This window comes from Anser brachyrhynchus, assembly GCF_964034855.1.
Source record: "Anser brachyrhynchus genome assembly, chromosome: 3".
Taxonomy (NCBI): Eukaryota; Metazoa; Chordata; class Aves; order Anseriformes; family Anatidae; genus Anser; species Anser brachyrhynchus.
Window position 1 is genome coordinate 48,045,055 of NC_137696.1, and position 16,822 is coordinate 48,061,876.

Sequence of the window (16,822 nt, forward strand, 5' to 3'; positions counted from 1 at the left end):
TGCTAAATTCATGGTGAAGCTGAGCTGGTAGAGTATCAGCTAGGAGAGTATCAGCAGCTAGGAGAACTGGAGCACTGCTCAGTGCATTTCCCAGCAGCAGGGAAGGGGCCACCACTGTGCCCCCTGGCAGCAGCACCCCCAGCATTCCCACTGCACAAGGCAGCCCCCAACCCTGGGGCACTGCTGCTGCCACCCGCTGTTAGAAAGGCAGCAGTTGCAAAGGCTGTCTTCCACAGAGAATCTCAGCTCCTGCATGTCAGAGCTGTGAGGCTGCATGTAGTTACTTGGTTCTTAGCTTTGTTGGGTTTGCCTTTTTTGCTGTAACAACTGCAATACTGATTAATTTCTAGATTTATTAATTTCTAGGGAAAATACATCTGCCTAGATCTCTTGAAGAACATGGTTTCAGAAGTTAGATGTTTCTGTGCAGCTTGAATCCTGTATATGCTTGTATAACTGCTATAGTCTACTTAGCAACACAGATTATCTCCTTTCTTTGTACTCAGACGTATCTCCAATAGGCACTATGCCTATTGACCCTTCAAAAAAGAACACTATGAAAGTTATTTGTGTATATGGCTCATTTGCATTCATATTCAATACACTAAAAGAATTAACAAAAGACTTAAGGGAAAAGCACATTGCAATACCAGGGGAAAAACATACCTGGTAGTTTCAGTTGGCTTCCTCATTCACTATATATATTTGTAGAAGCATATAGTAATTCAGTGCAGCCATTCTTAAATAACTTTTCCCATTTGCAACATCATACTTGTTCCTAGTGATGTGGCTTCTTGCATTTCCCCCATATTACCCTTTTTCCAGCTATAAATTAAGATTCACGAGGACTTCAGCCTGCAATTAAGACAGCTTGTTACAGTTTTGGCTCTTTTTTTTTTTAATTAAGTTCATGCTACATAAAGCCAGTCATCTAAGGAAAGGACATTAAAATCCTGGGAGAGTTATAGGAAGAACCTAAGAAACAAACTCAGCTCTCAGGATGACGGTTCTGTAAAGACTGGTGCTAGCTACCTTTGTCACTCACTCTCCATAAGAGGAGAGGATATGAGGAGCAGAGGCTATAGTCTGCATGCAGTCTACAAGAGCCCTGTAGCAAAAATCTTGAGACCCAAAGAACACCACCACAATATAAGCACTCCAGGGTACTGTGTCACTCATTTTATTCACATGTACAAGTTGACACTACACTATTAAATATAGACAATACAGAAGCATTAAAAACATACTATTAAAAACTTTAAAAAACACATATTGCTTCAAGCTTCGATGGTATTTCCCTAGAATTTTTAAAGTGATTTAAAGTGAATTCAGTGCTAACAATAGCTGAGGCAGCTTCCCATTCACTTCTACCCCTAATTTTATAGGTGCTATTGTCAAGGTGTTGAGTCAGGCTCTACATATGGCTTTGCTGCTGAGTGCACTAACTGAGATAGAAAAACTGGCACATGCAGGTTATTGGACATCAGTCCTCAGATTGCTAGCTTTTGGTCCTATCAGTAAAAAAAAATCAGAGGCCTTTATAGTTCAGTTGTACTGCATTTATACCATAAAAATTAGAAGGGCAGTATATACTCCCCTAGGTGTTAAAAGTTTGCTTAATATGCATTGGGTACCTTGATAGAATTCATTACCAGAAATTCAGGTCTGTCCCTCAGAGTTAAGTTTGGCTCTAAATTTAGGAATCACCTTGACTATCTCAGCTTCCAGTAAAGACCACCATAGTTCATAGCTGCAGAGATGTGACAGCAGTGACTGAACAGGCATGCTACTGTACTTTACAGGGACATTCATATGCAGTTTTCATTGCAACATTTCACATTGTAAACACTAGTCTTTACAACACTATAGTTAAATTGCAGCATTACACTGTGAAAGTCTCATTTCACTTAGCTGAGTGCTTTCAGAAACTTAAAGGAATAAACGGTTACTTTAATGAAGACTGGACAACTGAGTATTCAGCTGAGTATTGATTGTGTTCTTACAAGGTTTTACTGGTAAAACAGGAGTGAAAAGCATTCATAACTTGGCTCATTTCTAAAGTCCATGGCAAGACAAAAGTCAGAACTTTCTTCATTGATAGGGTAAACATTATCTAGAATGAAAAACAAAGTCAAACTTGATGCAAAGCAACCTGTTCCTTTATCTATGGAATGTAGTTAAAGCTTTGACACTTGAAAGTTCAGTTTTCCAAGTCATTTGTCTGTTCAATCAAAATTCATGTTAAAACACTAGAATAGTGTTCCAGACCTCAGCTTGGCACACCAAATATTTTGCATATACAACTTGCAGTTAATCAGGACTATGCTATTTCACAGAGCCTAAGTAGATCTACTAACCTTTTTTTAAAAGTCAAATGCCCAAATATAAGAAAGGTACCTGATCAGCAGAATTTGCCCCTCACTTCAGGCATTACATTACTCAGACTAAAATTGCACCAACATAGCACCCAAGATTTTTAGCTTTAAAAAAAACACAAGTGACTCACATGATCCAATTATTGTCACTGCTATCTTCTAACTTACTTTTGGTGGGGAACAGCTCTTGTCCAGACTAGGATAAGAACTAGAATATTTCCTCAGTACACAGCAGCCCAGATGCTGCTGAAAGTTTCTCATGTTCTACAGAACACCTGAACAATCCTGTTTTGAGACTTTCCAGGTTTGGTATCCAGTGTCCAAGGCAGAAGACATTTAAAACCCCTAGTCCAACATCTAATGGGAGATTCATCTTATCCAAGAATGGGAACTTAAGGCAGGCACAGTCATCCTGGCTCCTCCATTCTCAGTGGGAAGAGAACTCTGGAAGCTGCCTTGGAAAGCGAGGCAAGTCCATGATCAAGAAAACTGCTTAATGTGACAAAACACACTGAGGGCACGCAGTCCATCTGCTATGGTCACATGAAGTCTACAAAGCCAGAGGTGTACGCAGCAACAGAACAGGCTGTATTTAGTAGGGCTGTTAAACAGTACTGAGTTAGTGCTTTGATACTGTTGTTCAAAACTAGGGTGGATTTCTGAATTGAAAGTGTCAAAGCAACTTGACTAGGAAAAACAGCATGCAAGAACATAATCCCACATGGAATAAAAGCATTCTGTTGAATAGTTTGTCTCAGTTTTGGACAGAGTTTTGAAGTTTTAGAAAGTTCTAAACCGTGGCCTACTAAGAAGTTGGAATATAGTCATTTTGCCATGTATAAACATAGTTAGTCATGCTCTGCTTCCCCAGTTTTAAAAGCTGTAAGATCTCTGGTTGGTAGCCTGAACAAGAGTTGTCAGGACTTGTAAAGCTTTACGCTTGAAAATCAGGTTATTTCATGGGGTCAAAGACACCGTAGTACCACTGAAATTAATGAAACCTTTACTGATGTAACAATTAACACTAGAAGGCAGCAGTGTTTGGTCCCTCCACATGAATACTTTCTTTCAAGAACATCCACAACCAAACTCAACTACGCATCTAACTGTCCCTTGTTGCAGCAGGGATTCTAGTCCTGCTTACTCACTGAGATTGTGCAGTGAAGCGAAGACAGGCACAGGCTTCTGCTGCAGAAGTGCAAGCATGCTTACTGTGAGAAGTTGTCTAGTCTGTAAAAAGCAAGCTTCAAAAATGTTAAAGGTAACCAACGTACATAACTAACACAGCACATCTGAACAAAACCTTAAAGCTCACAACTACAGGAATAGCCTGCCTAAAGTTTAGTTATCAAACTGAAAAAGTCATTCACAGCAGCCTGAGGAGAAAAAACACTAAGAATTTGACAATGACTCTTAATATGTAAACAAGACCTACAAACTGAAAGCGTTCAAGCTCCTTTATATATATTCTTTACTAAAAGGTACCTCTCCTTCCTTCCCTAGCCCTCACCCCACTAGCAAGGAGTTCTGCACCAATTTTGAGACAGAAAGCTTCTCAACTTCATCTACAAGCATTATCAAAAGTGATTTAAGTTTAAAACCCCTAACAGCACACTCATACAACACCACCACATGGAATGCATGTTGCAGTCTAACCCCACTGAACGCAGATACTCATAAGTGTTAAAAATAGACTTCACTAGACAGAAGCCAGCCCACTGATAAACTGGCATTTACATGATTAAATGTAGAATAAGTTGACCACAAGCTTAATACAGTGGTGCCAAGTTGATCCTGGTACAACAAGCAACTGCCTGTCGAGCAGCAGCTGTCAGATAATGATTGTCTACATCAGTTATTTGGTACAATAGGCACAGCAACAGCAAAATGATCCTGTAGCTGTTTCTTGCTCTGAAAATTAGTAGTTTATTACAATGACCTTTGTAACAGCAATGAAAATTAAAAAGTATCACCAGATTCACTGATTAAACAAGTTTTTTGAAAGCCTCTATATACAGACAACACTTGGCATTTGTCTGCCTAAAAAGCATCTACGTTTATTAGTGCTGCTTGCCAGACCTACTGGCTTTCCTGTTGCCTGTCTTAATACGCTTATTTTGGTAGAAGTATTGACTCAATAGTACTATAAATACAAAGACACCTCCATCACACCTTTAAAGTTCCTCCCCCCTAATATAATACCACGTCCTCATGATTTGGAGGACTTAACTTTGAAGTAAGGGACAGCAGATTACTCATAACCAAGATCAAAAAGTGTTTGCCTCGATTGCCAGTATTCCAGGGTTCCCCTCCACTCCCCCCACCCCCAAAACAAGTTAACTGAAACACATTACAAAGATTCCCAAAAGGGGAATTGTTTAAAAATTTGGGTAGCTATATCTAAAAGCCGCTTCAAATGTTATGGCTCCAACTATACACCCCACTGTGAGGTAGGTAGCCAAGGTAAAAATACTGTAACAAATATTTTAACAGCTGGTAACTCCCTATAAAAACCTTGCATAAGTAGTTTGGTTCCTTGCACCAGTGTCCTGATAGGCAAAACTTTTTATGACGATACCTAATGGAATCCAATTTCACCGAGCTCTTGCCGAGTAGCATCTCATATACTCCGTCATCCAAGGGTTGTCTGGCGGGGGAGGTTTTATCCGGCAAGCTTTCTCTGTTTCTGCTGATCGTACTCGCCTCTGAGAAAGCTTCCTTTTCTCCACTTGTCTCCTGTTCTTTGCTCGTAGAGCAGATTCATGGATCTGGAAGACCAGAGTTAGTATTACAAGCAGGAAAACAGGCTAGGAACCCCCCAGGAAAGCCAAGGGTCACTTGCTATTTATCCCAACCCCCATTCTGAAGAAACAGGGTTTGCTAGGAAGATTACATTTTCTTCTGTAATTTGCACCACTAATAAAAGAGAAGCACAGAACTTTTCCATAAAGAAATGCCTCAAAAAAAACGTCTTTAAAAGACGTTTAGATGTAGCCCTTAGTGATATGGTTTAGTGGAGGACTTGTTAGTGTTAGGGCAGAGGTTGGACTAGATGATCTTGGAGGTGTCTTCCAACCTAGACGATTCTGTGATTCTGTGAAATTCTGTTCTGCAATATTTCCCCCACTTCATGGTGGGAAAGACTGCAAAAATTTTTTAAGTTTCTCTTAATCTTAACTCTGACATTTTAAAAACCTTGTTTCTCCTATTTGTACCATAGAAAATTCTTAATTATCCTTCAGTATGCATCCCTTAAAATCTAGGCATAGTAGTAACATCAGTCCTTAGAGACCGCTCACTAGATACTGGAGAACTTCTTGACCTTTAAATATAAAAACCTGTGTCCTGATGCATGTTCAAATTATCATTTTCACCAAATTTGGTCTTAATAGCCAGCTTCTGTGTTTGCTTGCCTCTATTTCCAGTCTTAAAGATCTCATCTCAAGAGAGTAAGAACTTTGAAACATCCAGGAAAAGTGACCTAGGCAGGCAGTAAGCAATCCCTCCTTACAGAGGCAACCCTAGTGACAGAGCACTGCCATGGCTTACATAATTGAAAGTATTTCAGAGGAATCCTGCCATTCACTACAAACCAGAGACCCTTAAGGGTTCTTTAACTTTGTTTCTAGCATGAGAAATGTTAGAAGTCTTTCAAAGTATGAATCCCTCTGCTCAAGTTAGGCATTAACATCTACTGGGCTTCAACAAGGCACCAGTCAGCCACTTCCACCTCTGATCCAACCTTATTAATCCAGTAACAGCATCCATTATCACGATAGGCAGCTTCTTCCAAAAGCTGCAGGTCATTTCCTTAAGAGTTCAGCTGCCCAGGAAGGAGAAAACAATGCCTCAAACCCCTTCCAAAACAGCCCGCTGGAAGTCAGCTGTACCTGACACACCAAGAGCACATCCACCACATTAATCCTCAGATATCTTAGCTCAGGGATTCAGACTCCGAGATTGAGATCCCAGCTTTGGGATGCCTGGTACTAACTGCCTGCTGCTTTTCTCCTGTTTTCATGAAGTTCAAAATGCAGCAATGCACCTATAAGAGCCAGTTCTGCTGGCAGCACTGTAACAGCCAGAAACAAGATAGCCAGGCATCAATCAGAACTTCCAAGTATTGCTCAAAACAGGTTAGCAACAGGTTAAAAGCTATTGGAGTCAGACATGCCAAACATCTTTAGGTTTACTGCTGTAACTTTAATATTAATAACAATACTGTACTGACAGTCCTATCTACAGTTACATACACCTCTCTGAACTGCTTTCCTCCTCTGCTTCTCCCCTCCACACCTAACCCAAGTTCTTGACTACCACACAGAAGTGTTAACTCTAGTGAGGAAAGCATTAGCAAGGACCACAGGTTGCAGCTCTATCCACAAGCACACCCTACAGAAAATGTAGATACTTGGCTGTGACCAGTATGAAAGTGCACATCCAGCATTCAGTATAGAAGTGTCTTCAGTCATAACTTGTCACACTCGCATTTATTCATCTGATGCCTGTCATCTTTCCTGTGACATTGGTCATCAGTGTAGGCAGATGGGTTCCTGTCCGATGAGAACTCAGTTTCCTGTGGGTAGGAGGGCTCTAAGCCTCCCGAAAGGTTTGTGCATTCAGGTCTCCACTGTACGCTTGCCACACTAGAGGCTTGCAGGTACAACTACTGCTGCATTTTGATGGAGAAAGTACCAAAACCACTGTTCCTTCAAAAAGCTATTTTTGGTATCACCAAAGCTGGACTCCGCAGGCTCGACTGGATACTGTGGAAAACCGGCTGTCTTTATGAAACGGGGTTTAGCAACACATGAAAAGGCTCTGCAGCAAGCAGAACTAGGTATCCAAACATTTTTGTTTGACACTTTAAAAGCCTTTTCACAGAAATACCCTACTGCCCAGAAGGACTAACCTGACAAAACTCTGCTCATACGTAACTCCAATCACAGCCAAACCTGGAGGGATGACACCAGCTCTCAAAGCGAAGAAAGCCCCTAACTTCACTCCTGTATAACATAACGTAGCCACAGCAGGATAGTACTTACAAGACAGTACCACCCACAGTAAAACAGAGGCTGTTGAAGCCCCCAGTTCCCCATGCAATCACAAATAAAAGCATCCTTGGAATTTTTACCTAGATATTGTGTGTCTTTTCTAGGCACTAAGTCATCAGTTCTCACTTAAATAGAAGCTTTTTACTTACTTCATTCACTGAAGCAGAAGCACAGACATTGTGAGTTTTCTGGCTTCCAGTATCTGTCTGTTTTTCTCCCCACCCATACAGAGCAAATGGATGTTTATTCTCCTTTGGTGCATCTGTCTTTTGAGGACTTTTGGCTGATCTTCGATCGTTACGACTGGACAAGGCACTTCGGCTTGGATGTCGTCCTGTACGGCTGGTTTTATCTGCTTCCTTTGTGGAAGTGTGTTCTACAGTTTTTTCTTGCTCTTCCTTCTGATGCTTTTCTTGATCTTCTTTTTCTTTTTCTGAAAGAAAAAAAAAGTCTGGTTTGAGCTCCCAATGACAACAGTTAGGCCTATCTGCACAGCCTCCTGATATGTCACTGAAGCTGCACTTTTTTTTTTAAGCAATAGAAGACGTCACTAATTCCACAGCAGCAAAGACATACCTTGCTCAAACGCCTTCACTCTTTAGTGACTGATATTTCCAAGCCCATCCCTCTGCACATCAGCTTCCACATATTTAAATGAGGCTACAGAAGCCTCATAGCTCCAGGCAGCAATGTAAATGCACTAACAATGTTTCCAGTGATCTTCCTTCCTCGCTGTTTCATCCTTTCATCTTTCAGACAGCAAACAGATGGACTGCTGAATGGCATGTAGATGCTGCCAGCCAGAGAACAAGCCTGATAAAGCTATGTAAAATAAATCCCTCATATTACAGACATCCACTGAAAGAGTGCAGTTCATTTTCAAGCTCCCTGATTATTCATGCCTACATCTTTATTATGGTTTGCTGTTTACATAGGAGAGGAAAGTATGAACCAAAGATTTATAAAGCAATCAACATCACCCTTGCTATCTGTTCAGTGAAGAATGTTTTGTGTTTAAAGCATCACAGCTGCCCTAGTTTCTCCACCTTCCCTAACACCGTGTCACCACCCCCCCAGCTTCTGACACCTGACAACATGGCTGACATAACCAATGCTATTTTATACAGCAGTTATCTACAAGCATGGTGATCAGCACTGAGAAAAGCACACTTGGCCACCAGCACGATGAAAGCCCCCAGGGCTGGGCTGCCAGGATGCAGTCACCCCATGACAGAAGGAAGTACAAACAGCACATGAGTGAGATATTGCCCACAGAAATCAGCATCTGCAACTTCCAAGTGGGCCTTGTACCGGAACTGCTGCTGGATGGCAAGGCCTGTGCTCCCCTGTGGCCAGGATACCGCCATGGTCATCATCCTCCAAGGACTGATGGACTTGGGTGGTTTTGTGTATTCTGAGTCTTGGTCATGAGTATTGTGTTCCACATAGCTTGCTAAGTGCTTGACCCACACTGCAAAGGACCCAGGTGATTAAAAATCAGGTAATAATAAAGCTATGCTAATTGCTAAAAAATCTATGAGGATAAAGCTCTAATTATACCCACAGCTTTCTGGCCAGTCCTCTACCCAAGATCCCTAGAGGCCCTGCCTGTTCCCATAGCATCAGGTGACAAAGGTGACAAAGGGGTGCAGCATTCGTCCACCAGACATTAAGGTTCACAGAACCTAACGTGCATCATCTAAATCTGCACATTTAGATGGATACTGAAGGCCAGATCAGCATTGTACAAGACATATATATAATATACAAGATAAGACATACACAAGCAGACATCGTGACCCGGTTTTTCCATGACTTTTAGGCCAACCATGGCTTTTGATTAAAAGGCAACCAAAGCCTTCTGTTAACCTAACAGCACAGCAGCCCGCTACTAAGAGCTCTCCCTTCAAGGGGCTACCTTTGAGCTCGAGCTGCAGCCTTGCCCTGGACACTCAGCAGTGCCCTCAGGCTGCTCACAGAGCAAGCTGAACACGCGGGACTCCTGCTGCACCAGCTGCAAGCTGCCCGTGCTCCAAGTCATGTGCTTCCAGCACCCTCTGGCACGTATGGAAACAATTCCTCCACTGGTGTAGAATGAATTAATCTTGCTTACAGCTTGCTTACATATTGAGAGGGTGACCACAAACAACTAGAACAAACTTTCCAGAAGAACTGTCATTAAGAATAGAAGGACTTGCCCATCCCATAATACAACAGCAACTGCTCATGCTAATTGCTGTGATTTAGCTAACCAAGCTTGTGCGTGCCCAACCTGACACCGCTTTAATTTCATTCCATATCCATCCAGCTCCGCCAGAACGGAAGTTACCTGCCTGGCACAGCGGTGCTTCACTCGTACCCTCGCTCTGCCCCAGCAGGGTACCAGACAACCTGCTGCATGCCCCAGCACTGCCGGAGGTGGGCTGCCTGCTCTGCCCAGCTGCTCAGCTTGTTCGTTTCCTACTTGCTGCCAAACCAGCACAGCACCTGGTGCTGGGCCCTGTTCAGGCCCATCTTTATACGTGTGCCCTCCACGCTGTGCAGGCGCAGCATTCAGAGGCAGATGCCGCTGCAGTATGGCCAAGCAGCTGTTAGAAGTAGCCAGCAACATGGCAGCATTCAGAGTTCAACTGAGTGCCCCTACAGAACAGCCAAGGAAAGCAGCCAGTGCCAGAGGAGTGACAGAATGGGAGCAACGAGTGGCCAGAGGAATTTTACATACCTAAATATCAGACACAAAGTTTCAGTCACAGCCAAGGCTGGATAAGAGTGAGCAGCAATGACCTCAGTGCTGTAAAACACCTACTTTGCGTGGCATCCTGGGCTCTAGGTCACAGCTTCACCGCTGACAAGACAGCGCATGCATCCCAGCTGCAACAGGCAGCACAGAGGCATCCCTTTGCCAAAGTCTGTTACCTACAAGTTTCTCCACAGTGCCTGCTCTTAAAAAAGGACTGGCTCGGTCCCCTTCTGTATACAAGGGGCTGTATCAAAAGGAGGAACTGTTTTGACCATGTCAGTGACATTTCAGAGAAAAACACAGTGAAGGGGGGACATACTGCTGTCAAATATGAAATGAGTCATTTGGGGCAGGATGGAATGGCTTCCTTCACAGGGAAACTGCACCTTCTTTCTCTGCAGGAGAGCACAACAACACGGGAGTTCACAAGCCACAGAAGATGGCATTTAAAGTCTCCAAAATAAAGGGAAGCGGGGTCTCTGCAATCGCATCGGTAGCCTTACTTCAAAGCAACAGACGAGCCTGGATGCTGCTCACTCGGATACAGTCCCAGCTGGTGCAGAAATGACGAAGCCAGCTTGTCCCAAAATAGCTATAAAAGCATATGAGTAAATGGCACGCAGAATCCTGCTCAGTCTTGCAGTAAACGCTGTATGCCAGAGCGTACTATGGCACCTTGTGCGCACCTCCTATTAGAGCAGATATTTTAATGAATTCACTCCTACAGCTCATTTATATAAACTCAGTTTGTGAAGGTACAAGGCTGATGTCTTCATCAGACATCTAAATCTCATTTAAAACTACAGCACACGTCCCAGCGATTTCCTGAGGCACCCCTGTTGCAGGAAGGCAGCAGCTGGCAGCAGGGAAGGAGCAGACCCAGCCACTCAGGCAGCCCAGCCACCAGCAGCAGCCATCTCCCTGCCCTGCAGCACGGCAGCTCCAGCAGGCACTGCTGAATGCATGCTGCAAATAAAACAGGGAACTCAGAACCGACTGGCTGCAGCATTACAGGGATTAGCCAGGATAGGGAAAAAGCTAGGAACATATTCGAACTGCATCGCGGATGCTAAGCAGAGCGCACTGGACAGGAGGGGATTAAGTGCTTAGCAGCAAAACAAGGCTGCCAGGCCCACCCAACAGGGCAGTTGAAAGCTCCAGCCCAGAAAGGTCACTTCAGTCCTCCTGCATCGCCCAATTTGCATAACAGCTCCCCTCCGCTGCCCCAATGTGAGCTGGTGGAGCTTGTCTCCCTCTCACAGCACTGCATGCTCTACCAGGCTGACAAGAATCCCATTTCAAAGGTACTTCCAGCAAGTCAGCAGAGCCAACAACCTTCCTATTAGACCCACAAGTCCCCAGGGACCAACGCTACCATCTGTGTGGGATGTCTGCCCCATACGGGGCTACCTCAGGTTCAGACGTGTTTTGTACCGCAGCAGGAAACTGGGTTCTGCCCCCAAGTCATCTTCGGAGCTCCCCTGTTCAGAGGCAGCACTGAAGCCCGGGCTTGAGAGGTGCCTGCTCTGGGAAGCCTCCTGCACACCAGCCACTTAAGCACAAACACCCCCAAGCAAGGCAGGTCTCCAGGGCATCTTGAGGGGGGCACGTATTCAGTTGTGGCTATGAATGACTACCACAGCTGGTAGAAAACTGGCTTGACTTGATGGCAAAGCTTGTTTCCAGCCAAAAGACGCTCAAGTGACTGGATCACAGTACTATAACCCCCTAAGCTGACACTGTTACCTTCTTCCCCCACCACCAGCTGCTCCTCCCCATGCACATAAGCCAGCAAATACACCTGCAACATCACGACAGGCAAGATCGGGGAAGGAGTTTGCAATCGGATCTTCTACTGAGCTGCACAAATCCAGATCAGTCAGACTACTGTGTGGCAACTGCTTTGACACCAGCTTGTCACTGCTGTCATTTCAGACCTCTGTACAGGAGTGCTGAAGGCAAAAATCACAATAAGGATGGAAAGGTGGCTTAATCCTGGATGCGTGTGCAGCAGTATCATCTCACAAACATGTTTGCCTGCAGTGCAGCTGCCAAGAGCTCCTGTCTGTCACTTACCAGCCCACAGGGTTCTGCTGACAGGTCCGAGGATGCGTCAACTGAACCAGCTGATTTAGGTCAAGATTTCTTTGGATTATGTTTAACACACACCCATGCCTGGACATGTTCTACAGAGCAGTCCCACCAACAGTGTCGCAAGTGAAGAGCCAGAAGGAATTATGCCAAAATTGCCACTCAGTGCACCTTAGTATCACTCAGCTACCACTTGAGCATGAGATATATTGACAAAATGCACGTGTCCTAGTTGTCCTGTCAGAGTTTCATGCTGGCAGTACTTCAGACCAACACCACTGAACCTTAAAGTCAAGCAGTGCTGGATTTTGCAGCTTTCAGTGCTCCCTCGTGGGTAGTGGCTGTGTGAGGAGCAGGTAATTCTGTTTCTACTAGAGAAAAAACGCTGCATGTGGTAGTATTCAGATATTCAGCAACATTACTGCTGGCCAGACGCACTTTGCCACAACCACTTCAGATATCACTTAGCCAGAAATCCGGTTCCCCCCAGAACAGAGGGAAGCAGCAGTAGCCAGGTAACAACCAGGATGCTGCAGCGGGTGGGTGGATGTCAGGTTCGAGAGACAAAAGATGTCACTGCCATGAGCATACTCAGCTGCCCCCACAGCACTTTAGCATAATTAAGCTCCTCCAGGAAAAAAAAAAAGCAGTTGAATAATGCAAGATTCACAGGGTGGCAGTTTGTATGTTATCTCCTCTGCACTTTTTAATTAGCCAGTCACTAAAAAGAAAAACACATCTTTAATTGCCCAATATTGAATGAGTCACTTGCTTGCTGATTGTACAGTAAGCTATACACTGATATAAATTTCCACTTAATTCAGCTGCCTAAGCAGAGTTGTTCTCAGACCTTTTACTAAGGCTCTTAAATGCCTGCAAGACAATATATTTATACTAAGTCACTTTGCAAAGAAGTGAAGATTAGGTACAGATTTTTCTCCCGTTCTAAATGGAAAGAAGCTAAGAGAAGATGAGGTACTTTCTTAGAGCAGCCATGGCCAAGTTCCACCAGCTACAGGCACAGCTGCCCAAAAGCTCAGAGCTGGGCAGGCTGGCATTGCTCTGCAGCCCCTTTGCCACTAAGGTAAGGAGACCGAACAACGTCCCCACACACAGCCTCAAGCCTCACCAGCTGCCAGTCAGTCTGGGTCACGCAAGCTACCTGCTGTACCCCACTGGTTTGATACACAGAACGAGATCCTGGTCCCTACCACATCCACCCAGGATTGGCATGTGTTCAAACCACATCAGGAAAGGCAGGAACCCCAAGGTCTGAGTGCAACCCCAACTGCTTCTAGCACTCCCCTCGCTAGAAACCAAGCCTATATATAGGCCACCCTAACAGAGCACATCTTTTCCCACACTGCCATTCCCTGCTCCTTCAGCAGTGAGATTCCTTAGCGCTGCTTCTCAGAGCTGCTACGTACTTGCTTCTTCCACACATACCCTGCAATACCACTTTCCTCAAGGCACTACAAAATACTGCTTGAGGAAAGCAAGATCAGACCCACTAATACTGTTACATTCTGGTTACCTGGGGTGCTTTCATCACTGCATGGCAATGGAGAGGTAGAGAGCTTTACCTGGACAGGCAGCAGCAAAGCACACCTCCACCAACCCAGACAGGCCATGTTCTTAAGAGCATCCATGACCACTCCTGATGCCTTGCCATTTCCCCCCAACATGGAGTAACCATGTTTCAGCTCAACAGCATCTCAGTACACCTGAATGACCAGACAGGGGGCTAGCACACAGACCCATGCCACTGTGAGGTTACAAAACTCTGTACCACTTCCAGGCACTGAAGCACCACTCCTCCTGAAGAGGAAATAGCTAACAGAGCTAAAGCTAACATGGTATTCTTAAGGACAGTGAACGCAGCTGAGCTGTGAACATCAGAGTACCCTGTACTCTGTCAGTCTGGTAAGCTCAGGCCCTGAGGGACATCAAGACAGACGATGTGATCTCCCCAGTCCAAACAAGCACATCTAACCCCAGAGCTAACCCCCCAGCAGCATAAGGCTTAACTCCCCCCTCCCCTGCTGCTGCACAAGAGGCATACAGGTGGTTCTAAACACGCTGCAAAACACCAGTCAGCAGCGGCTGGATAAGGTTCTATTTCATTACAGGTAAGGAAAGGTACTTTATGGGATTAAAAATTACTACTTTTGAGAGGCTGATGACAGCTTTACCTGTCTGCCCACGCCACAGAGTTGATTTTTGGGGAGTCAGAAGGTGACGTATGCTAGCGAAGAGCACAGCACGACCGGTTCTGCACCCGCTGCAGACCCGGGACCCCGAAGGCCAGGCCCAGGGCAGCCATCGCACGGCACGCTGCTGCGGCTTATATAAGCGCCGCGATGCGCGGCCCCATGGCAACGCTTTACATAAGCGGCCGTGAGTCAGGGTGCCCGCTCCCGCAGCTCCCCCGGTACCGGCACCCGCACCGCCGCCACCCCCGGCCGTTGGGGCGGCCGTTAACGGCCGGTGCCCCCCCCCCCCCCACCCCACCACGCCGCCCCCGCTCCTACCGGTGCCGTCCCGTCCCGCCTCGCCGCCCGCCTCCCCCTCCTCGTGCGCCGGCGGGGGGGGGCTGCCGGCAGCCGGCGGCGAGGGGGAGCCGGCGGTGCTGGCGCCGCTGCCGCCCTGCTGCCAGCCGTCCCACAGCCAGGGCCGGTGCGCCTGCTCCAGCAGGCGGCGGCTGAGGCGGTAGCGCAGCAGCTCCAGGTAGCAGGCGCCGCACGCGTCCCACTGGGGCTCCGTGAAGCGCTTCATGTACTCCGTCTTCACGCGCCGCGCCGGCACCACCATGGCGGGGCCGTCGCCGGGGGGCCGGGGGGCCTGGGGACCGGCAGCCGCCGCCACGCCGCGCCGCCACCGGGCGAGCCCCGCCCCGCCCGCTGCAACGTTTAAACCCAAACGGCCCCGCACCGCCCCGCCCCCGCCCGCCGAGAGCCAACCGCAGCGCGGGGATCCCCCCGCTGGGTGACGGCACGGGGGTGGCAACGGACCCGGCGCCCAGCCCGCCCCTCCCCTGTCCCAGCCCCGGGCCGTGCCCCCGGGTCCCGTCGCCGTCCCCAGAGAGCAGAGCTCAGCGCCTGCCCCTCCGCTCCCCTCGTGAGGGAGCTGCAGGCCGCCGTGAGGCCTCCCCTCAGCCTGCTCTGCAGTCACCACAACCGCTCCTCACAAACGCAGTCACCACAACCGCTCCTCACGCCTCCCGCCCAGACCCTCGCCGTCCTCACAGCCCCCCCTCGGGCGCTCCGGCCGCCCGATGCCCGCTGCGCCACCCTGAGGCGCCCAGCGCCCCGTGCCGGGCACTGAGGCACGAAGCGCGCCCCGCAGCCCCGCTCGGACGCGGGGGGGCACTGACGGCCTTCCAGAGAGCCGTGTGGGAGGGAGGCTCCGTCTGTCTGTTCAGGACGGGGACGAGCGGTGGTTTTTCCCCCTTGCCTTGCTGTGGTGAAGGGCCGGCCTGCCTGAACCAGCACAAAACCAACACAAGTTGGAAAACTGGAGCTAGCACAGGCGACCACGATTAAAAGTGCTCAATCCTAACCCAGGCGCTGGTGGCTCCAGCACAGCCAGCAAAACCACACCGTTTGCATTTAACCCATGCTGGTTATCCCCCTGAGGGCTCCGGTGGGTGTCCCCGTTGCCTCCCCCTGCCCCACTCCACCACCCCGTCACCCAGCCATGCGCTCAGCTCCACCACCCAAATTTCCTGGGAAATAGCAGGGGAGGATTTGTGTACGAGTGACCATCACCAAACACATCCCTAGAGAAGGCTGCCAGAGCTGCCCAACGGGAGAGCAGATGACTTCCTAATAAACCACGACTTCTTACTCTGAAAGTCTGCTCAGTCTGTATGGTCAGACAACATTTATGGATTTCATATATGTGGGCATGGCAGCATTTGTTTCGTATCTAGAAACTGTAATTTTGTACAAAATGGCATTCTGAGCCAGTCACAAAGCATTACCTTGTCAGCTGGGGTTATGAAAAGGCTGCTGTCATTCCCAGGGGTCAGTTGAGAGCAACGTTTGTGCACTGCTTTTCCTTCTCAAAAAGACTGTCCCCAGTTTAGGCAGGCACGGCAATATCTGAGGTCCATGGACACTCCAGTCAGTGGCTTCCTTTCCCAACAGGGAGGAAAGGATTCACATGCTGCAGAGCCGTACTTTTCCTGGGGTGCCCCCAAGCCTGCCTCCTAGCCATTAACGTGTGCCTCAGCCTTCATACACGAAACACCAGAACCAACACCAGCACCAGCTTGGCATGTAGTCCGCCAGCTCCCATCTTGTGCATTTTCTCCCCAGACTATGCACTCTTCAGAGCAGGTAACTACTCTTCATATCGGCCCGCAAGATATCAGCACATCATAAACAATGCAGGATTGTTGTTAGCTGCCCCTGCCCCTCCCTCCATTGTACCAGGCTTGTTTTTGGGCCATTTTCCCTTGCTGGCATGAAAACAAGCAACCAGCCATGTGTGCTATGAGGTAAGCCGTGTCCTCATGCTCCTGCCGCGGTTTCAGCACATCCCTTTCATCCCTTGCACAC

General features: G+C 47.3%; 1 protein-coding gene across 1 annotated transcript; it reads right to left on the reverse strand.

Annotated features, from left to right (window-relative positions):
* Positions 1 to 1,164: 1,164 nt before the first annotated feature.
* CCSAP (centriole, cilia and spindle associated protein) lies at positions 1,165 to 15,161 on the reverse strand. The gene is made up of 3 exons (XM_080585199.1): positions 14,792 to 15,161; positions 7,579 to 7,862; positions 1,165 to 5,143 (listed from the first exon to the last, which is right to left on the reverse strand). The coding sequence occupies exons 1-3, from the start codon at positions 15,069 to 15,071 to the stop codon at positions 4,970 to 4,972; spliced, it is 738 nt and encodes a 245-aa protein (XP_080441325.1). The 5' UTR covers positions 15,072 to 15,161; the 3' UTR covers positions 1,165 to 4,969.
* Between the last annotated feature and the right edge of the window lie 1,661 nt (positions 15,162 to 16,822).

Coding starts and splice junctions, on each gene's coding strand:
- CCSAP (XM_080585199.1), bottom strand. CDS start 15,071: ATGGTGGTGCCGGCGCGGCGCGTGAAGACGGAGTACATGAAGCGCTTC. Junction 7,863..14,791: donor GGCGGGACGGGACGGCACCG/GTAGGAGCGGGG, acceptor TTTTTCTTTCAG/AAAAAGAAAAAGAAGATCAA. Junction 5,144..7,578: donor CTTCTGCTTCAGTGAATGAA/GTAAGTAAAAAG, acceptor CTGGTCTTCCAG/ATCCATGAATCTGCTCTACG.